Here is a 23880-nt window from a genome sequence, read left to right as displayed (position 1 = left end):
ATTCTATAGTCAATGGAGTCAAACACCACTGATGAGTCAAGTAATATCAGCACGTTGGCTCTGCCAGGTCTGCGTCTAACCTGAGGTTGTTAAGTACTGCCAGCAGCACTGAGTCTGTTGGCTGAAACCTGCTTGAGCCAGGTTAAGAACATTAGTAGCTCAGACACGTTTTAAGGCATGGGCAAAGGGAGCACTAGCCCACGGCCCCAGCCTTTAAGGGGGCCCCTCATAGATCCAGGTTGTTCTACAAAGAGTCTTGCCCTGATTACCTTGAATAATTTTTAAACAGATTGTTGTAAATAGCAGTTTTCTATCATTTATTTTTAATGTGTGAGTGTCTATTACAGACATTTTGCAGACAAAATGTGTTCGTTTCATGAAAAATCCATAAAAGAAGTTTATTTTAGATCAGTACAGGACCTCACATATGAGAAATGGAAGGGTGTGACAGAGATTATTTGCAATAATATAAGTGATCTGCTGCAGTGTTACAATATTTAAAACACACATCACTATCCCTGAATATCAGCAATACACACATTTAGAATTTGACCAAAGAGGTCATGAAAGAGCTGAAACTGGATCATAAAATCAAAGTTGTTCCGAACAGTGACCCCCAAAATACATCTGGCGCTGGGCACCCAAAATAAATCCGGCCCAGGACCCCCAAAATCCTTAAAACGTCCCTGTAGTAGCTTGCATTCAGTTGATTCATTGCTTGACCATGTGGTGCTCCAGTATTTTGGCTAGAAATGTTAGAAGGGATATCGGCCAAAAACATGTCATGATCATAGGGTACAGCATAGATTGCAGTTCTGTTCTCATTAAAGGTCATGTTATTGTGTTAATATCCATATATGGTGCAATCTGCATGGGCATGTTGTTTGAAAATGCATTCTAAGGGATGTATTTAGGGGAATGTTATGGATTCGTGCTAAGATTTTTATTACTGTGTACGAATAAAGGTTGATGTAGGTCTATTAAGTTAAAAATGATCCACAAGATGAGTCTCACGTTTATAGGCGTACATCTCATGAAGTGTTAAATTAACACTATCTCAGCCGAGGGTCATCAGAGCTGTACTGTAGATATAGCAAGAATCCCAAGTCTCATGCAGTCCATAGAACACTGACATCATGACAGCAAGACACATTATAAGACCGCTTCCCAGACTTTCATTTTTATGACTGCCTTCTGGCCGCAGATGTACAGCCTGCTTAATGAAACTGCTTCAATATCCATTGCTGTATGTGTAGTAATCCACTCCAGAAATGTTGGTGGAAGAAGGTTTATTGTGGCAGAGAAACACAGTACAGCATCTGCTCAGCAGGACAGGTCCAGTAGTAATACAGTCTGGAATCTAGAACCCTTAGCACTTAGCAACAGATTGCAGTACAAGGTTTGCAAAGCTAAAGGCAGAAACTACTTAAAGAGATACATGCATAATTAACATGTGAAATACAACACATCTTATCCCTAAAAAGAAAAGAAAAGAAGAAAAGAAAGAAAGAAGCATAGAGGAAAAGGAAAGAAAGAAAAGGATAAAACATAAGGAAGAAAACAAAGAAAACATGAAAGAACTGAATGTATGGTGCAAAAAGCAAACAATTATATATAAGCAATTTAAATGTGAAAGGCACACAGTACTGAATCAATCTCTAAACCTAAGTGGTACATTGACACTTCTCTTATTAGTTTTAACCCTAGAAGAAACAGTATCATTCTTTATAGGTGGCTTAACACTATCAAAACCAGGAGTGTGAAAATTAGAACACTTAACAACTCGTCTAACATTCCAGACTTTACCATCATTAGTTACAATGCTGTTGGTGTTAACCCTTACAACTTTTCGAATAGGCCCAAATTTAGAAACACCCTTAATCAAAAACCCAGGTTTACGTATCCTGACAAAATCTCCCACTACAAAATCAGGAACTCTCACATTGTACTTAGAATCATGATATTCCTTCATTTTTTCCTGATGATGTTTGACTCTCAGAGAAGTGCTTCGCACGTCAACAGGAGAAGAAATAGCAGAAGGGCTAAACTTCTCTTTCATCCACCACGGACACAATTTTGACACGGGTTCCCTCCCCCTCAATAAACGGAAGGGACTAAGCTCAGTAACCGAGTGAGGAGTTATTCTGTACAACCATAACCTTTCTCTGATAACTTTTTTCCACACATTGGGAGTCTTTCTTGCCCATTCAACAGAATCTTTCAAGACGCGATTAAACCTTTCTACCTGTCCATTACCTTGTGGTTCGTAAAGAGGTGTAGTGATGTGTTTAATCCCACAAGACCTGAGATAATCCTCTACTTCAGTAGAAATCAATTGTACTCCATTATCGGTAATCAGAACCTCAGGGCTACCTTCTCTTGCAAATACTTCTCTGAGGAATTCAACAATGACCTGCGAGGAAGCAGAAGACACGAACCTAACTTCAGGCCATTTAGAATGGTAGTCTATCAACACCAATGCAAAACGGGCATCTTGAGGTAGACAATTGAAAGGACCAGAAATATCAAGTGCTAGCTTCCTCCAAGGATTCTCTGGCCAGGAAATAGGTATGAGTGGAGCAGGGTAGGTCTTCAACATTTTATCACTGTTGACACATATCGAACATTCACGAACCACTCTGTCAATCATTTTATCCATTCCTGGCCACCAAAAACTAGTTCTCACTAATCTCTTCATGGAAGACATTCCCAAATGACACTCATGAGCAAGCCTAATAATTTCCTCTTGCATATCCTCAGGAGGCACACATTTTCCGCTTTTAAAAACCAAATCATTGTCAACTTCCAATTCACTAAGAACTTGATGAAAAGACTTCAATTCTGGAGGTACCATATTGCCACTAGGCCAACCCTTCAAGATATACTCCTTAAGAGTACTCCAATTCTTGTCACGTGTAACAGCATTATCCCAAAAGGATTCTGAAATAGAAGAAAATTCATCTCCTAAAAAGTCCTTTAAAGAAGCAACAAAATCAACATCCTCTTCTCCTTTGTCATCTGCAGTACATTTAGAGTCACAAGGAAGCCTTGAAAGACAGTCGGCTGTAACATTGCTCCTTCCAGGAAAATACTCTACATCAAAATTGTACTCTTGTAAACGAGACATCAGTCTAGCAATCCGTTCTGTGGCGTTCCGACCACCACCAGGGGAAAGTATGGAGACTAGCGGTTTATGGTCCGTTTTCAATAGAAAACGACTACCCCATAAAAAATTCCGGTAATGTTCTATTCCCCAGACACATCCTAAAAGCTCTTTCTCAATGACAGAATACTTCCTTTCTGTTTCACTCAAAGTCCGGGAAGCAAACGCTACACACCACTCATCATTCCCACACTTTTGTGATAGAACCCCTCCTAGCCCATACTCACTGGCATCCACAGTAACCACACACAGCTTATTGACACAGAACGGTTTCAATGTAGGAGCATTGGCAATATCATGCTTAATGATTTGAAAAGCAGACTCCTGCTTCTCACCCCAGTAAAACTCTACCTTCTGTCTTGTCAATTCTCTCAAGGGTTCCATTTTAGTTGCAAACCCTTTAATGAACTTGCTATAGTATTCACACAAGCCATTAAAAGAGAGCAACTTTTCCTTATTGTCACGACATGGTGCTTTAAGTATAGCTTCAACTAAGCATTTCTTGGGAACAACACCATTACCCGTAAGAGTGTGTCCAAGATATTCCACAGATTCACAAAACATTTTGCACTTGTTGTCCTTTAGAGTGAGACCATGCATTCCCAACCTTTTACAGACCTCCATGACATGATCTTTGTGAGACGCATTATCGGGAGAAAACACAAGAATGTTGTCTTGAAAGCACCTCACAAACTTGTAGAGATCTTTAAAAATATGATGCATAGTACGTTGGAAAACTGATGCCGCAGAGGCCAACCCAAAGGGCATTCTCTTATATTGAAATAAATCCTCAGGAGTGAGAAAAGCTGTCATCTGCTTGGATTCATCAGCTAACACAATTTGGTGATATGCTGATCGCAAATCAAATGTGGAAAAAACTTTCGCTCCCTCTAACATACATACAACCTCATTTATATTAGGTAGGGGATGGCAGTCCACTATGATATTTGAATTGAGAGCTCTCAAATCTACACATAGCCTGAGGCTTTGATCAGATTTTCGGGCTAAAACGATGGGCGAAACCCATTCGGAAGACTCAACTTCTTCAATTATGTCATCATCAATTAAGTTTTTCAAAAGTATTTTAAGATCATCTCTGACATTTATGGGAACATTTCTTAACTTTTGTGTAACAGGAATGGTTCCTTTCTTGAGTCTGATCAAGTGTTGAAAGTTATGCAATTTTCCCAATTCCTTTGAAAAAACCTTGGGAAACAACTTAATGATCTCATTTATCCATGCCTCAGTACCAGTTATAGTTTTAACAGAATGAGTGTCTTTTACGCAATCATCAATCATGACAATGGGATCTAATTTCCTGGGATTGAGAGTAATACCGAAACTCCATTGATCCCTCCATCCAAGCACATTCACTCCCTTTGTAGCAATGTATAACTTAACAAACCTCATTCGACCTCTAAAGAGCATGTCTACTCCCAAATATCCTTCCATAGGGATAACAGACTCAAGGAAAGTTCTGGCAATTATGTCAGGAACTTTAAGGTCTGTAAGATTGACAATGCCCTCAAACATTTCAGTGAAATATTGTTTAGTGATGATCGTCCAAGGTGACCCTGAATCGGCCATTAATTTAAGATCCACACCTAAAACATGTACTATGCACTCAGGTTGTTTAAGGTGAATCAACTCTTGTTCATTGGCATCGACAATGGAAACAACTATGCCTCTTTCACAATCATTTCCATTATCTTTCCCAGGAACATCAACTTCTTGCACAGAATCAGTAACAAAAGAAACTCTATTCCTATTAATATTTCCAGGAGTGGTTCCCGTAGTAGTCTTGCATACACTGCTGAAATGTCCTTGTCTACCACACTTGTTACATTCCTTCCCAATAGCAGGACATTTAGGAAAAGAAGCACCATGACTAGGACTACCACACCTAAAACAATGGAAAAATTTGTCATTCTTTTTGTAAGAACGTTGAAAGGAATTACTGGCACGTTGTGTATTGTTGGAAGATGACGCAGAAGAGACATCAGATTTAACAGCACATACTTCGGAGGAACTGTCTTTGTCCTTCTTATCCAAGCATTTTATCCATTTGTCTGATTGTTCAATAGCTTTAGCTGTAACAATAACATCTTTTAAATCCGGATCTCCCATAATCCATAACTTTTCTTGGATTTTCTTGCTCTTGGTATGGACTATGATTTGATCTCTGATCATCTCATCAGAGATAGGACCAAAGTTACAGTTGGTAGATAAATAACGTAAAGCTGTTAAAAAATCATCAAAGGTTTCAGACTCTTCTTGAGCTCTAGTATAAAACTTATAGCGATTCAAAGCCACACTAAAAGTAGGTTTAAATCTAGCTTCAAGACGAGTCATAGCATCATCAAACACATTTCTATCTCCTCCCCCATCATGTAGAGGAAGTGTTCTGAATACCACTTGACCTTCAGAACCCAAAGAATGCAGTAGAATGTTTTTTTTTCTCTCTTGTGAAAATCTCTCCCCATCTATAGCTTTTAAAAATGTCAAAAATTCCTCTTTCCAACGAATCCAAGGTATAGGAGGCTCTCCTTTGTTTTGTAGGAATTTAGGGGGGGGATCAAACTGCATGTTTGATAATTATGCTTAAGTCTATGAATATTTGCAAATTAAAATAATTGTACATAGGCCATAAAAGAGTAAAAATTTGTAAAGTCACGAGTAAATAACAATAATAATAGTCAAACCTGTAGATATTGACTAGAAGTTTCCTTGGTGAAGAAACGATCCTTTTGTGTGAAAACACGATGAGTATTGCTTCTTGCGCATTGGAAATGCGGTAAATGCGATGCGGAGTTTCGTTGCTAGGCAAATAGTAAACTAAAATGGCGTCGACGTGTGCGCGATGACGTTAAGCGCACACGTACTACCATTGAGTTTGATGCTTGGTGGTAGAGCGTCGCGCGTGAAGAAACAATGGCGTGCAGGCAGTTGAGAGCGCGGCGAGGAACAGCCGTTGGGGAAACAAACAAGAAGTTTAAACGTAAGCACTCTCAATGTAAAAGCCAATTCATGTAGAAAAATAATGTCCAAAAAGTTATTAAAAGATCGGAAAACGCAGCGAGGCACTCGTGTCAAGTCAAAATAGTTTCTCAGAAAAGATGACTTGCGAGGCACTCGTGTCGAGTTGAAACTTCTCAAGAATTTCTCTCTAATAAGCAATGAAGTCAATAAAATTCTCAAAAATAGTTCGTAGAATTAGCAAAAGTAATTATAGTAGCATCGTTTTGAATAGTAAATAGGAAAACGGAATATACTTAGCATGAAAGTTCAAAAACGATGAAAATCTTGCAGCGCAGGTAATAATCCTTTGGTTGCTCCTGTGTTTCCAAATGTAGCAAACCAATGAAATCGTCGCCAATTTTGTAGTAATCCACTCCAGAAATGTTGGTGGAAGAAGGTTTATTGTGGCAGAGAAACACAGTACAGCATCTGCTCAGCAGGACAGGTCCAGTAGTAATACAGTCTGGAATCTAGAACCCTTAGCACTTAGCAACAGATTGCAGTACAAGGTTTGTAAAGCTAAAGGCAGAAACTACTTAAAGAGATACATGCATAATTAACATGTGAAATACAACAGTATGTCACCTTAATTATCGTTCACGTTCTGTTTAATTTTTTTGTCCCTTTCTCAGAGAACATTAGTGTTATTTGAATTTATTTTTGTACTCGCGTTATCATGTACAGAGAATTTAGAATTAGTAAAGGACAACAGCAAATATGAATATGGAAATATACCTTCTGTCCGTTTGACTTCTTAGTTTCATTTCTCGGCAGCCTCACACTCACGCATTGGCTGAGAGATGTATCCAGTGTCAGTGAACAAATCTCAACTCCTCGAATGCTTTCTAAACAAAATGAAAATTTTTCAAGTGATTAAAAACCCTGATTTTAAGAATTGTGGTTTCTATATAATGTTATCAGTAATTGCTTTAATGAATGAAAATATTATTCTTGCTAAGCAAAGTCAGATGTAAGGAGACAAATTAAGTGATTCTGCAAAAGCACAAGATACTATGTAGCATCCGATTCTAAATTGTGAGTTAAATTCCAATCCCTGTGCAGACAGTAGTTCGCAAAGGAACCACAAGCCAAGAGGTGCGATATTCTTTGCAGGCCAACTGGGTTTTTCTGAGATTGCCTGCAAAAGTTTGGTGGCAATTTTTTAAGAAAATTCATTGAAGAAAGGCATAATATCTAGAATTTGGTATGGAAAATATAGAATATTCCTGTTATGCCACAATTCCTGTCAAACCCCGTACCCAGTAAATACCCTACCCCTGGGTTCTGGTATGTAAACGGTGCGAAAAATACCACTCCTATTGGGCAAAGCTTGTACTTGGATCCTTAGTGGAATAAAACTCTGGGATGGTACAAACCGTATTAATATACTGAGTTATAATTTTCACTTATACATACATAAGGCAGCTTCATCAGACACCATTAAAAAGCAACATTAGAAATCAATGTATTCGCAGTTCAATATATGGAAATGATCCAAATTTCAGTTTTGAATAAATATAATTTGATCTAAGAAAGCATACTTCGGGTCAAACACACACTAATGTCATTGGAGTGCATTTAGTGTATTTGTAATGACAAAATGACCAGTCTCTGTCCAGAGTAGCATAGTAGGCAAAAACTGAAGGACTAGAATGCGACTGAGTAATTACCAGTGGCTGACAGCGACGGCTCGTGGAGGGAGTTACGGTGGGGCAGGAGGCTGGGGAGGGGGAGGGGCAGGGTGGAGGTTGCTAAAAACCGGCATATGGATAATTGCAGGTAAGTAAACAATTTAATTAATAAAACGAATTTCGTAGCTCGCACTGATTTGCATTTTGCGATGCAAGGCGCACTACGAAATTCGTTTTATTAATTAAATTGGTTACTTACCTGCAATTATCCATATGCCGGTTTTTAGCAACCTCCACCCTGCCCCTCCCCCTCCCCACCCTCCCGCCCCACCGTAACTCCCTCCACGAGCCGTCGCTGGTGGCTGAGAGTAATCAAACCATTCAACCCATCATGTTTCTGTTTTTCTCAGACCATCTGTTTATGCATTTCTCTAATGCTCCAATTAAATCTTTAGCAGAAGGGTTCAATAGTCATCAAGTTTAGTTTCAGGATACAGTCGTGATGGTACAGACTATTCTCAGTACGTTCTTCCAAGCAGAAACTGTGATATGTCTATGATGGACCTGTAGCCTGATGAGAAATTAAAACTATTTTAATTTGTTAATATTAAACCAAGCATCTTGAAATGTAATCAGCTAACGTTTTGCTGAATGCCTAGAGTGACATTTGGATTTTCCAAACAACGATTAGTGTAACCGTTGATGTGTTTTAGTATAGGAACTCAATTTCCTTGACATCAACTGATAATGCCAATGAGACAAGCTCTCAAAACTACGCTGCATGGCACCAGATTATTGTATTTTAGATATTAAGATGACAAACTGTTGTTACCAGAGTAGAGACTACCAGAAGATTGTGAAGGTAAGTATATATAGTAAGGTATAGGTTTACTATACTTAATTTACTTTAGCAATATGTATATATATATTCACTGAAAAAACAAAGTTGACAGGGATGTTATAGCTAAGCTCAGATTCCACTCATACAAAACTAGTGATATTCATCAGTTATAGCTACCTGAGCTAACTATAGCATAAGCTCCCGCAATGCACTGCTTATGACCTCACATATTGCATCACTCATGACATCTCAACTGACATCCCTGATTACATCATTTTTTGGCCCGGGGAGGTGGTGGTCCCCACGGCCCGGGCGTCCGCAGGGCCCCCCCATTTTGTGTTATTTAGCCTTGGGAGTTGGTGGTCCCTGGGTCTCGGTGGGGCCACGAGGCCCCCTAAAATATTTCTTGAGCCCCAGGGAGGTGGTGGTCCCTGAGGCTCAGCAGATCCACACATCCCCCCAACAATATTTGTTTAGCCCCTGGAAGGTGGTTGTCCCCAGGACTCCAAGAGCCTAAGGAGGGGTCCCGTGTTTGTTTATGCTTTTTAATTTTCACCACATAGTCACTGCTACGTCGTGTTTCCACTGCACCAGGGCTAAGTTGTCAAGCTATTCCTATCCTGCCCCTTTCATTTTTTAAACATTTTTTGGGGTACTTGGCTGAAGCTGAATCCCATGATGGCTGCCAACACTTCCAAGAAGAAGTGTTGCCCGCCAATCAGATTTGAACAAGGGGACTGTCGGATCCTAGGAAGATCTGCATCCCTATATATCTAAATTTGCGTTTCTTTTATTATCTCAAAAACTACTGAAAGGATTACACCCATTCCCAAAATTATCACTTTCTGAACTAACAGCTACCTTTCTGCCAAATTTGGTGTCATTCCATTCAGCAGGTCGGGCTGAAGTAGTGTCTAAAATCACTATGAGATTTTGCAAGGTGAAAATGTGTTTTGAGACCCCCCTTTTTTTGGCCCCTCTTTGACGGATCATCCTAAAACTTTCAAAACAGCAACCGAAGTGAGAGTTGTAATTTTTAAAATTTCGGGAGGATTTGTCAAACAGCATCAAAGTTATTGGCAAAACAAAAAACACTCTTCCAATGGAAACAAGGCCCCTCTCCCGTTCTTTCAATAAATATTTGACCCACCATGTTGTGTTATTTAGCCACGGGTAGGTGGTGGTCCCTGGAGCTCTGGGGCTCCCAACAATATTTCTTTAGCCTGGGGAGGTTGTGGGCTTTGGAAGGGTCAGCACGCCCCCAACCATATTTGTTCAGCCACGAGGAGATTTTGGTCCCTGGGACTTATAGAGCCTCAGGAGGGGGATACATGCGGTCCCCTCATTTTTTACAAGTAAAGCCCTGGGGTGGTGGTGGTCCCCAGGGCTCCAGGAACCTAAGGAGGGGGGATGCCCCGTGAGTACCCCTCCTTTTTATAAAAAAAATGCCCCCAGGACCTGGTCCATCCAGGAGCTCTGTTGAAAAGAAGCGCAGGTGCCTGCACTTGTTTCTTTTTGCCACAGATTCACTGATCCGTCTGGACTTGACCGGGTCCTTCTCTTACCCCAGGGCCAGGGCTAAGGGGTCAAGGTATTCCTACCTTGTCTTTTTTTAAACATTTTTTTGTTTTGTGGGAGTGAGCTAAAGCCGAGTCCCAAGATGGCTGCTAACACTTCCTGGTTTGAAGTATTGGAGGCCAATCAGATTTCAGCACGGGGACTGTCGGATCCTCAGAGGATCCTCATCCCTATATACATAAATTTGAATTTATTTTTATAACTCTGCAACTGCTGAACAGATGTGCAACAAATCAGAGCAATTCAGGCTTTGGTTGTGTACGAGTCCCTATGGGAAATTGCATGGGGAACACACGTTTTGGGGCTTCTTTTTTTCTTGGTTTCCACTTGACAGATAACCTCGAAACTTTTAAGACAGCAGCTGAATTGAGCAGCAAAATGGTTTTGAAAATTTCGTAAGGATTCATCAAACGGTGCCAAAGATATTGGCAAAGCAAAAAACGCTTTTCCTACGGAAATAAGGTTGTAACTATAACTACCTACTGGTAGCCGCCCTTAGGTAATATACCTTCAAGAAGCATAAAAGAGGAGTTAAGAAGGTAAATTTTTGCTTACCAATATATACTTCCTTTCACTGTATTCTGTTTGTAACTGTTTTAGATACAATATTTTTGCATGTTCATATTTTTGTACTTGGTATTCTGACATACATATTCTGCTGGTGCTTTGGAAAAACATATTTCCGTGAATCATCTCCATTGGCCTTTCTGTAACATTAGAAGAGTGATGCGTTAATACTTTCACCTAACTTTGGTTTCCTCCCTCAGCTGTCCTGTAGTGCCTGGTATTTCGTTTTTAATTCCCCCTTTTCTGCCTTTGATGCTTCCTCTCTTGTGTGAACAATATGTGCTAGTTCTACTGACTTAGAAAAGAGAGAATAACAGTTCATGTTTCCCTTAATTTCCTATAATATATGCATGTTAATCAAGTTAGTAAGTGTTCAGAGTTTTCTTGACTCCTTACATTATCGTAGATCCGAGTTTGACAATATCACCTTGCAAACTTGTTCTGGTTCGTTCACAGGCATGCCAGAAAGATTAGAATTGTTCAGGTTCAAAAACGCGTAATAATGGGTATATTCATTAACCTTTAACAATAGTTAGATCCCTTAACATGCAACATTAGTTAGATTCCTTTCATGTTGGAATGTGCCTTATGGATCAATGATGCCATCTAGGGCAATGCACAGTAACTACCATTACATATAATCTCTCTCACCTACACAGTGACTGGTCGGAGGGTAAAACAATGCTACATAAGGCAATAATGTGACAAATCTTTTGTTAGTTCTCAGTACATAACTAGTTGTGATTAATAATATCTCCCTTTTCTTTTTAGGGTCAAGAGTTCTCAGACTGGGATCTAGATACAAGGTAAGTCGCACTTAGTTTAACATTGTCAATGTGAGTGAGTTACTGACTAACATATGTTGTTCATCATATTATCAAAAGTTGTCTTGTGTTTCTTTTCTTTCAGGTTTCCCCAAGTTTATTGGATTTGCTGCAGCAGCAGTGGGGAAAACGGATGCAGCGGGAAGCAACTGAAGCATGTATCCTTCTCAGATAAGCCCTAAAATACCATGTAAGTTCTGGAAAGTTGGGGCAGCTTTAAATAGCAGCACTGCTCAGCAAGGATCTTTGGATATTCTGCAAGGAAGAAGGACCGCTGTGCTGCTGAAAGGAATGCCACTGTTCGACTGCTGCTCAGAAGGACTGATGCTCTGCTATACGGACCAGCTGGCCTCTTGCCTAGGTAAGAACTGAACGTGCATCTCTTGAACCCATCTCTTGAACCCAGAACCCCAGAGTCACTCCAAGGGCTTGTTAGCTGGCCTCCTGATTGAAGCCTTAGGGGCACAACGTGCTTCCAACAACCTTGCACCTGCACCCTGTCATCTGTGAGTCTACACTGCCATGTGGTGCCACTCCAGTCCTTGACCCTTAAATGTGAGCCTGAGATGCCGTGCCAACTCTGTGGATCCAGATCTTCTCTGCTGAGCAACACAACCCAGAGCAGAATTGATGCATCGCCACTACTGCATGGATTGAACTTGTCGCAAAGACCTGCATCACACTGCAGTCCATCAGAACCACAGCTTCACAACGCATCTTTAGCGCAGGCCCCCTCATCCCTCTTCGACGGCAGCTTTTACAATGGACACTGATTCGCAGCCTCGCAGCTCCTCGGAACCCACACACACTTCAACTGTGCGGCTGTGCGGCTTATCTTCAACGTGGATCCTCGTACGCTCTGCAAACCAGTATTGAAGGTGCTTTACTTTGTTCAGCAGATCAAACTGGGTCCTTTATCCAACCCGTGCTCCATTGTGGTAGGCCTGAACTAGTGAATTTGTCCCAGTCGAGCATGACCAGTTAGTAATCTATTTTCACTAAAATCTTTAAAACTGCATATCTCTGGTTCTCTTTATTGGATTTATGTCCTTGTGGTATTGTTTTATTTAAAGTAAGCTCTATGCTCTTAACTTGGCGTGGGAACCTTTTTGTGTGGTGTTTTCACTTCATTACTGTTTGAAGTGTTGCACACATACTTTGTACACATTGCCTCTAAATTAAGCCTGACTACTCTGTGACAAGCTACCAGAGGATTGAGCAAAGGAGTTCTCCTATACTCGGATGACGCCGTACTCATGGCTCGTACCGGGGTGGGCCTCCAAAAATTGTTGAACGCCTTTGGTACTTTCATGAGCAACCTTGATCTCAAGGTAAATGCAAAAAAAAATCCCAGGTCTTAATAGCAGGGAGGGGTAAAAATAAGGGGCAACTAAAAAGCTTTTATTGTAACAATGAAGTGGTATGTAGGGTCCCCACGTTTCCCTATCTTGGGGTAGTATTCGATGAAAAGGGCACATGGCGCCCACAAAACACAAGCTGTAGTGTGACTTTTAGTAGAAGTGTTTCGGGCCTCATGGCGTTTGCTAAAAAACTGGGAGGTAGACCAGTTGAAGCCATTATTAAGGTTTATAAAGCAAAGTGTTTGGCGGTGGCCTCTTATGGATGCCAAATATGGGGCCATACCCCAACTAATAAAATTCAACTGGTGGAAAATAAATTCCCAAGAGGGCTCCTCTCAGTTCCCCAGTCAACCCCCACTTTTACTACACACACTGAAGTGGGGATCGGATACGTCTCAGACCAAATCAAAACAGCACCCCTCTTGTATTGGCTAAAAATCTGTCTCAACGAGGAAATTACCCTAAACCAATCTATTATCAATGACTGCTTACATTTGGAGAGGGTTGATAATATTGTATGGCTGAACTACATTTAAAAGGGTTTCCAGAAGATAGGCCGCCCAGCTCTGTTTTACTCCCCCGACACAATAACCAAAAAAGACATCGCCCTAACAAAAAAACGCTCTAATGGATCTTTTAACATTAGATCGGGAGGAGATGGAGCTGAGAAAACCTCTTGTAAGAGCCAATTATGGCTGGTTAGTTGCCCAGGCCCTGAACCATACTTATCTGTGGTAAATAATCGGTACCACTGATTCCTTTTGACGAGATTCCGCCTAAATCTGATTCATTACACTCTGGGCTCCTTCCGCACTTGGTGTACTCCGGACAAGGCAGACCCTTGTTCTTGTGATTGTTTTTCATTACAAAACACGCTTCATTTTGTAATGTTTTGTACACATTATGAACAGTGCAGACGGAAATATTTACTACCACTCCTGAAGAAGGCGGGCTTTGTTCAGGTTAGACCAGCTCTAGTATATTTAATGCAACTGGGTAGCCCCTACATTATGTTTTCTGTGGCTAGTTTTTTGACGGCAGCTATTCGTGTAAGGAAAAACAACACCAGCCTACCGCAGATTCAAAGTTGTTTTGAGTAACACTTTCTGTAAAAATATGTAATATACTTGCGTAGTAAGGTTTGCAGTTTTAATAGATTTTAAAGGTACGAATTTTATAGTGCTATAAAATCTTCTTAAAATGTATTGTATTTTTTAATAATGATAATGAATGAACTGTACTGTATTTCTTAATAATGCTAATGAACTGTTTTAACTTTTTGGTTATTTTTGTAAGTGTTTTTTTGTTTAATATTTAAAAATGATTGTACCATGTCTTTTATGATATTAATTTTATCGAATAAAGAATTCTTGACTGACTGAGCAAAGGTTAATTTAGGGTTGGCTTGTGCCTCACCCTGACAAGAATTGTGGTTGCTGCTTGACCAGGGCTCACATCCCAAGTCAACCAACAACCCAATTTCGTACAATAGAGGACACAGAGCTTGTCAATAGCTAGCCCCGTCACCAAACACCATTTCCTATGTTTGGTAGGAATATCACAGCCAAACGCATCATGTAAAAAAGCAAGTCAAGCAGAGGATGTAATGCAGACTTCCTCCAGTTCACCCAGGATTGACCATATCTTTGACCAGCTGACCTGCGGTTCTCAAAAATATACAGACATTGTCACCATGCTGTTGCCTCAGAAATGAGGGCCTATGTGGAGAAATATTTCCTGGTGCTGTGCACGGACAAACACTTGCACAAATTAATCCCTGGCCAGAAATGAAAAGACAGAGGGGGTTATTTAAAGTATTGCCTGCTATCCACCAGCCTGCCAGGCAGCGGCGGCTGCTACCTTGAAGCTTCAGTGGGGTGAGGTGAGGGTAAGGGGTGGGGGAATTCGGGTTAAAAAAAATCACTTACCTCCCGGACGGCCAGCTGGTCATCCACCACCTCTCCTGTGTCCTCTTCCTGGTTTCTTCTGGGAAACAGGAAGCAGGAAGCACCAGGGCTCCCATGCACCTCGCAGCCAATCACAACACTTCACTGCAGCGTTGTGATTGGTTTGAGCGCCTTGACATGGCACTCAGTGAGTGGCTGGAGGGATGGACATGTTCTCCATGCAAACTGTAGGCAGCCTGCATGGAGAACATACTATGTGCACATGACTTTTTTCGGCGGCCCGAGAGGGCCGGCCAGCCACTCATGCTCACAAGGGGAGTGCAAATCACTCCTCCCCCTGCTCTGAGAGCAGGCCCACCCCACAAAGACGTCACAAAATGAAAAAATAAAATAATAACCGTGAGTTATTATCATTTTTTTAAATGATAATAACCTTGAGTTATTATCATTTTCTTTTTCCTTTATTTGCAATGCATAAAGCAGTGGGACAATGCTCCTCCGCCTTAGTGGAGAGGCCCCCACTGCTCCTAGGGCCCCCTAGGAGGGTAGGCCTTTCATTGCTCTAAAGCTAGCAAAACTTATGCAGGAATGTTGTCGGATGGCCTGCAGTGTGAATCCCATAGGTTCTTCCCCTTTAAATGACACAGGCAGAGCCCCAAACTTGGTAGGACAAATTTTCCGACTTGCCAAACTCTAAATACATTATTTATACATCACCATAGGTTTGCAAATATGACCTCTAAACTCAACTCCTATGCATGCTCTTCGCGTAAATTGTGGCATTTAAAGTCCTGTAATGATTATATATATAGGGGCCCATTACAGGTCATGATGGTTCTCTGTCCAGTAACCCCCACCCTCAGATACCCATAGCAGAGACATTGGTAACTCCCTGGACCGGAATACTCCTGGTGGTGAGATATGGGTGAATGAAATGGTAATCTGTGATTCTGTAGCAGATGCCTGAAATTTCACCACTAGATTTCATCAGCTTTTTAATGGCCAAAGACACAGGGGTGGGGGGAATACTCCAGAGTTAGGAGTTAATACAGATTGTTTTGTCCCAATAGGGCTGGTAATACCTGGGTGACCGCCCCCTCATGATTACCACAGCACACGTAATGAGGCTGCACTTGTATGAGTGTTCATCATATGATTTAATTTGCGTCAGTTATCTTATGATGTCAAATCCTCTGATGACACTTGCATAGATGTCATCAAGGAAGGAAAGGAGATGGAATATCTCTTCCTCACCCCTTTTCCAATGGGTGAAAGTATGGCAATTGTAGCTAGAGAAAAATGTATCTTGGTAATTGATTGAGATTATGGAACATGGCACAGAGGGAGACCGAGGCAGCAATCTGAGAATAAGATTGAACTAACATTTGCCTTCAAGTGCAATACATCGTCCCAGGAATGACGCTGTCCCAATTGGGCACCACATCTTTTTGCATAAATTATAAAACGCATTGGGCAGATTTACAAGCCCGTTGAGCCACTTTTGCGTCACAGTTAACATGGGAAAAGTGACGCAAAAGTGACGCAAGGGGCTTGTAAATCTGTCCCGTGTGTTTACAGTACGTTTGCGTGGCTTAATTTATTCCAAAGCTTTGTGTGACATACCATCCAGATGCAATGTCCCTTTGACACTGAGATGAAGAGAGCACCGTCTTATGCCTGTACACTTCATGACTGTGGAAATCTTCATACTTTCCAAAACAGTTGGTGACAAAGTAGAAGGGCCGTCCCGGCAAAAATGTTCGAAGAGGTCAACTGTAAGTGAAGAGAACAAGTAAATGCATCATATTCAACCGTTCACCTTCAATCTGTGAAAGTGCTAGATAGCAATGTAGTTAATTATTTCTGATAACTCTCATTAGCTAAGTAAACAAGGCCTTCCTTATTTTCGCCAATGCCTATTTAAACAATTTTGGTCTAAATTCACTTATCATCGATCTTGCATAGTATATATTTAGGTATTGGTACACACGGAGTGCTGATCTGGCTGGGCAACAATGAATCGAGCCACATTAAAAGTGTAATAGAAACAACATCATGGGTGTAGGAATTATCATTTGCATTTCACAGTATCACAGAATTACATGATTTTTAACCAAGTGTTGAAACTGGAACTAGAACCCAGAAGTTGTATCAGTGAGTTTCCCTCTTTCTCAATTGTAAAGAAAGAAGGAAGTGACCCTATTATGTGATAGGCTATTATACAAAAATATAGGTATTCCTCCTGTAGCAAATTCACTTTTTCCGTGTTATCTTCGTAGATTGTTTCGCCACACATGGATTGATTTTGTCAGATATTATGATTCTGGTGGCTGCGACACTGATATTCCGTATCCAAGGGCATGTGTCTTTTTTTCTCCAAACAAAATGTAATATTGGTTAAAAGAAACTGCCCATTTAATGTTTCCAGTAAGGCCATGGTAAGTTAGCGGGATAAAAGCACCAGTGGCATAGAAGCTAAATGTCATATGTGGGCAGTAGTATTTATTTACACAACCGATATATATATATATATATATATATATATATATATATATATATATATATATATATATATATATATATATATATATATATATATATATTCCAGTACTCTATCTTAGGAATCCACTCGACAGACAGGACTCGGATAGATAAGCGCGGACCCAGTATTTTCGTGCTTTCTCAAAATTTATTTAAAGAAAAGTTTCGCCTGCATCAGTATGCCGCCATGACGCGTTTCGGTCCGACCTGGACCTTGATCACATGACGCGTTACTCACGGACCCATGCCTCATTTAAAGTGACAAGCAATCAAAGATTTCAAACACCTGTTACATTTGCACAATAAAACTGGAAAACAGACTGTGCAAAAATGTATATAAGCAAGAACGCTAGTGGAATACCCATGTACAATAATATCAATAGTAAGTACAAATAAAATCAATAGTATTTACAAGTGATTTCATGAATATACATCTATATATTGATACAAAAATATATATAAATACATCTTAGTAGAAAAACATATATATACAAATATATATATACACATTATCTAAAAAAATAAAGATATATTAAAAGATGATTCCCCAATAATATAAGGAGACCATCAACAATTATATGTATGTATCCACTCATTTCAAATGCAGTCTTGAAATTGCTGTCTTACATTAATATAGCCCAAGTGGGCAAGCACTTCAAATCGGGCATATATATATATATATGTATGTATGTATGTATGTATGTATGTATGTATATGTATATATATATATATATTCAATGAAAAAACCATTGGTTTTAGGCCATATATAGTTAGGGATTTGCATTTAGAAAACCTTATTTTACTCGCATAAAACCATTGAAATTCCATATATAGTTATAAGCGCTAACTATATATCGCGCACCCGCAATCCACTGCTGATGATGTCACATATTACATCATTCATGACATGGTTAGTGACATCACTGATGACATCACTGATGACATCTCAAATGACATCACTGATGACATCACTGATGACAACATCCAGTGACTGTATGTTTCTGTAAAGTTAAAACATGTCTTACATATTGAAGAATGAGTGGATGTATAAGTGTCTGGATGAAGGATTTAGTAGGTGCAAGACTGACTGTATGAGTGAGTGATTAAATGTGTCTCACTGAGTGCATGGGTTAGTGACTAAACTGTTTTAATTTGTGCATCATTATATCTGTTGTTCTACAAACTGCTGCATATGTTGATCAGTAGCTATATGAGTAACTGTATGGGTTATTGATTGGTTGTCCAAGTATTTGTATGGGAAACTGAGTGTGTGTGTATGGGTGGCTGGGAGGTGTGTGACTCTGTACATAGATGTGTGAGTAGTTGATTCACTATATGTATAGATTCAAAACTGCATGTGGAAACAGCTGTATGGGCGGTTCACTGTGCATGAGTGTATTAGTGAGTGAATGGATATCTCAGTGCTACATGTCAAATTAAGTACATATGTAAAACACAGTACATGTGAGAGTTGACATCTATAAATAACTGTGCATAAGAGCTAGTGAATGTGTGAGTGGCTGTATGGATCATTGTGAACATGTATCAGAGATTGTATAAGAGAGTAAAGTAAATATGTGTTAGTATATGTTTGAATAAGTAAGGTGTGTATAACTGTATAGTTGAGAAAATGGAGGTGTGATTGATTTTTGGCATAACTGACTAGGTGTGTGAGTAACTCCATGGATGAGTGACTGTCTGTTTACACTGATTGTATCTAAGGTTATATTAGAGTCTGAAGAGGTTCATGGTATTATCACATGAATGATATCATCAGTGATGTGATCAGTCATGTCAAATGAGATGTTATCAGTGATGTCATCAGTGATGTCATTTGAGATGTCATCAGTGATGTCATCAGTGATGTCACTAACCATGTCATGAATGATGTAATATGTGACATCATCAGCAGTGGATTGCGGGTGCGCGATATATAGTTAGCGCTTATAACTATATATGGAATTTCAATGGTTTTATGCGAGTAAAATAAGGTTTTCTAAATGCAAATCCCTAACTATATATGGCCTAAAACCAATGGTTTTTTCATTGAATTTTCAAGGTTTTGTAAATGCAAATTCCTAACTATATATGGAGTATAACCTATGGTTTTTTCTGTGAATTTCAATGGTTTTTTAATAGCAAACATCAAAAGCTGTCAAATGTCAAGTACGTGATAGGTAAAAACGTTTTCGTGTTTATGCACGCTGATGTGCTTTGAACGCTGCCCCCCCCCCACTCCCCTCTTTTCTCTTAGTAGTACTCTCTCTTTGCAGATAGTGAACGGTAGTTAACGCAGACCTTTACCCCTGTTGTAATCCGTCGTACCTGCTTGTCTCTCCATTTGATTGATTATTATCCAAGCATTTACTGTTTTACAATTGGTTCTCTTTGGATCATTCTCTATTTACAAACAAGCACAAAGTCGCAATACTCTGTTTAGTCTTTGCAGATAGTGAAAAATCGTGTAAAAAAATAAAAGTAATCGAGCAAAATCAGTAGACCACTAATTCGATCTCTTTTTAACCTCGGTAAAATACAAACATTAGGAATAACCCTTCATGAGAAATACGAAAATAGTGAAATGAATTGAGCTCCACACCATGAGGGCTGCAAAACAGCTCGACTCCGCCACCCACACCGCCAAAAATAACGGCAAACCCTATGCAAATATTATAAATATACACAACACACCACCAAAGAAACAGAATAAAACATTTTATTAAATAACTATTTACATAACTATTTTATACTTTTTATTGCCCGATCCGGCTAGCTCAATCGATCGAGCATGAAAGTCATGCACTGATAACAAGCGTTGAGAGTTTGTAGAATGATGTCTTCAGATTTTCCACATACAGTGTAGTGGCGCGAACTGGCAGGGGGCGTTTGGATTCTACCCCTTCTCCAAATAAGATTTTCATACGTGAATGTTCGTTGGTTGGTGGAGACATTTTGACTATATTCTGCACCTGCATTGTCGCGTAATGCGTCATATGACGCGACGCGTTAGCGCACCCGGATGTGCTCCGGTGCGCAAGGCGCAGCTTCCCGGAAACGATCCAGAGCGCGCCGCGCAGCGCGTAACGTAAGCATAACAGGTCATGTGACTTGTTAATAAAACTTTTCATTGGTTCATTTTACTTTTCTTTTCCTAATTATGTAAGACTAGGTCATGTGACCTAAAAATAACACTTTTCATTGGATTAAAACATTTTTTTTCCCCAAACGATGAAAGCCCCACCTTGTTTCTGGATGTTTCAGACTGAAGCTGGCGTCACCATGAGAGCACCACCATCTCGTAGCTCCGTCGTGGCCATTCCGCAAGCAATCATGGCAGCCGCTCCCCACCGGAAGCCTGCGGGAGTCGAGGGCCCCCAAGACTTTTGTACAATCTTCAAGGCTGAGGGGACGCTTTCGAGAATGGAACCCAAGCCCTGGCAGACAAGCGTCCGAGTTCCAAGGTGTCCCAGGGCCATTTTACTGGACCAGGCCCAAATCCGAAGAGCGGCCGCCATTTTAAGAGTCCTGTGGAAGCCGCCTACCGCTGCACCGCAAGAGTGGGAGCAACTCAACTACATGGTGAGCGAGACGCTGTAGCCGTAAGAGCGGGCGGTAAACAGCTGAATGGCGGATGAGGCACAGTGTAGCAAAAGCGGGCGGAATGGCGACTGAAACGATAAAGGGGCGCCCCACTACAGCAGACAAGCCTCCGCCATGTGCTTCAAAACTGCATATGTATCTCGTGATATCAAGGTTGGGCAACCAGTACAGAACAAGCAGTTACGAGTCCCATTTACACCGGCGCCATTTTGGGCGCGGCCGGGCAGGTCCAGGATCTACTGAAACATAAAAAATGAGGCTGACGTCTCTGAAGCAGTTCACGAACAGCAGGACATAGCAAATAAACATGAACTCTCTAAAGCTGTTAACTCACTGCAGAACAAAACAAGTGAACCTGAAACCTCTGGAATAATTGTCGCTCAGAAGAACAACACACAAAACTCTGTAGTGTCTGTGGAAAGTAAAACAGAAGGGCACTGTAGTTTCAGACACACTTAACACTAATGACTTAACAAAGATATCGTCTGTCTATGAAGCAGCTGTCACAAGGAAATCCCTAACGCATCAGCATTCTCGGAAGAGGTTGACACAGATAACATCTTAAGGAACAAAGAAAGACCTGTTCACTCTTGACACCCCAGGTGCTGTGTATATTGCACTATAGTGCTGCATCGACAAAACGGGCAACCCTATTGATGTGGATTTTTCATTATTGATTATTGTAAAGAAATGGCGACTCCCCCCTTTAGCAGATTAGCTAAATGTTTGCGTAATTTAGGCATAAAAGTTATATTATTGTTGTTGTTATCGTTATAGTTCTGGTTAATTTCAAAAAATGGTTAAATATATTTACAGTTTTTGTTGCGTTCGTTATATTTAAATATTAATAAAGTTTTAAAATGTAACTGTCTTGGAGTACTATATTTTTTTTAAAAATCGGGTGAATGGGGCCTTGAATCGGGTTATTGTCATGTGTGGGCTTTGCAAGTGTACTGCTACAAGATCGGACATTTCAAACTCAAATGCACGTTCATTTTCTTACCTTTCCGAAACATGGAGCGCAATAGCAGGCAGAGAAAGGGTGATGCACGTGTTGAACACTGCCTGGCCTGCAAATTGCTGCCAGTGCCCCCCCCGCCCCGAGTACTTCACAAATCTTTAAAAGACCATGCGCTTGTTCAATGGGAAGTGGATAACATGGCTAAGAGCATTTGCTGACTAATGCATGAATATCGCTGACTTTTCAGCGATATTCATGCATTGCGGCCGTTTTTTATCGCATTTGCGATAAACCTTGCTAATAGCAAGGTTTATGTGCGATAAAATTCGCCGAAGTGCGGCGATAATTATTGTCTCTAAACAAGTTAGAGACAAAAATTACCGCTAGTTGTTGGAAATATGCCCCCGGGTTTTTCCTTGCAGGAATCGGAAAACGAAAGACTAGCACTGAAATCAGTAGTCTCACACCTGAATCGGGAGGGTTGGCATGTCTGGATACTCTACAGCTGGAGCCATACACTACATCCGCAGGGCTAGGTGATAGCCTAGGTCCGGCCTGGACAATCGGACACAGAGGAAGAGAAGTGTCAGAGGGTGCGGTAGTGAATAGGGTGAAAGGGAGGTGTCGAACGGGCACAGGGTGTGATTCTCAGAGAAGAGCAGCGCAGATGGGGGAAGTATATGGCCCATGCATGAGAGAGAGAGCGGGGGTGACCATTGCGTGGGGGAGATGCGTGCGAGGGTGGGGAGCCATGCTGAGAATCGACGGCGTGCAGAGAGTGGCCCTGGTCAAGGCATCTAAAATGGCTGCCGTGCACGACAAAATTGTGGCATTGGACAAAAACGCAAGATGGCGCAGACAATGTTTATCAATAAGGATTCATTTATAACAAAATATTTACTCGCAGTGACAAAATGGTGTTCAACACTTCCTGATTTCCATCGAATCGAACGTTAACAAACGTCACGCAGCAAAAAAAAAAAAAAAAAAAAAAAAAGCTCACGCACAGAGCGGTTTTTAGCCATGTTATCCAATGGAAGGTGGATAACATGGCTAAGAGCATTTGCTGGATAATGCATGAATATCGCTGACTTTTCAGCGATATTCATGCATTGTGGCCGATGTGCGGCGATAATTTTTGTCTCTAAACAATTAAAACGAAGCACAAAATGGCGAATTCCCGTTTCGCTACCAGTTTGCGGCCCAGTTCGCGGCCCGTGAAGCGCTTCTACCGTGAAAAATAATTTTTTTTTTATTTTCCCCACGGGACCCTTTAATAACCCCAACAACATTCCTAGGGGGTCAAGAGGGGTATACCTTGCCCCCTTTCAATAAATTCCCCCTTCGTTTTTCACCTCTTCTTCTCTCTCGATCCTACCGAGAGATAAGATGGCGGCCGCTCCGGACTATTTAGAATGTTGACAGACACCGGAGAGCCAATCAGCTTTCTGTTATCCAATGGAAGGTGGATAACATGGCTAAGAGCATTTGCTGGATAATGCATGAATATCGCTGACTTTTCAACGATATTCATGCATTGTGGCCGATGTGCGGCGATAATTTTTGTCTCTAAACAATTAAAACGAAGCACAAAATGGCGAATTCCCGTTTCGCTACCAGTTTGCGGCCCAGTTCGCGGCCCGGGAAACGCTTCTACCGTGAAAAATCATTTTTTTTTATTTTCCCCACGGGACCCTTTAATAACCCCAACAACAATCCTAGGGGGTCAAGAGGGGTATACCTTGCACCCTTTCAATAAATTCCCCCTTCGTTTTTCACCTCTTCTCTCTCGATCCTACCGAGAGATAAGATGGCGGCCGCTCCGGACTGTTTAGAATGTTGACAGACACCGGAGAGCCAATCAGCTTTCTGCGCGCAAAGTTCCGTT

The 23880-nt window shown here is 40.8% G+C and overlaps 1 protein-coding gene across 1 annotated transcript in view; it reads right to left on the bottom strand.

Moving 5' to 3' along the window:
• Positions 1-23880, bottom strand: part of IL17REL (interleukin 17 receptor E like) — a 687219-nt gene that overhangs the window by 458278 nt on the left and 205061 nt on the right. The window contains exons 3-4 of the mRNA XM_086967317.1: positions 16514-16663; positions 6917-7026 (exon numbers count right to left, since the gene is read on the bottom strand). Of these exons, the coding sequence (XP_086823443.1) occupies positions 6917-7026; positions 16514-16663 (260 nt within the window). The remainder of the gene's footprint in view (positions 1-6916; positions 7027-16513; positions 16664-23880) is intronic.

Source organism: Lissotriton vulgaris, chromosome 1_1 (assembly GCF_964263255.1).
Source record: "Lissotriton vulgaris chromosome 1_1, aLisVul1.2, whole genome shotgun sequence".
NCBI classification, from domain to species: domain Eukaryota; kingdom Metazoa; phylum Chordata; class Amphibia; order Caudata; family Salamandridae; genus Lissotriton; species Lissotriton vulgaris.
The sequence above is the reverse complement of the archived record's forward strand: the minus strand, read 5'-3'. Positions and strand labels throughout refer to the sequence as shown.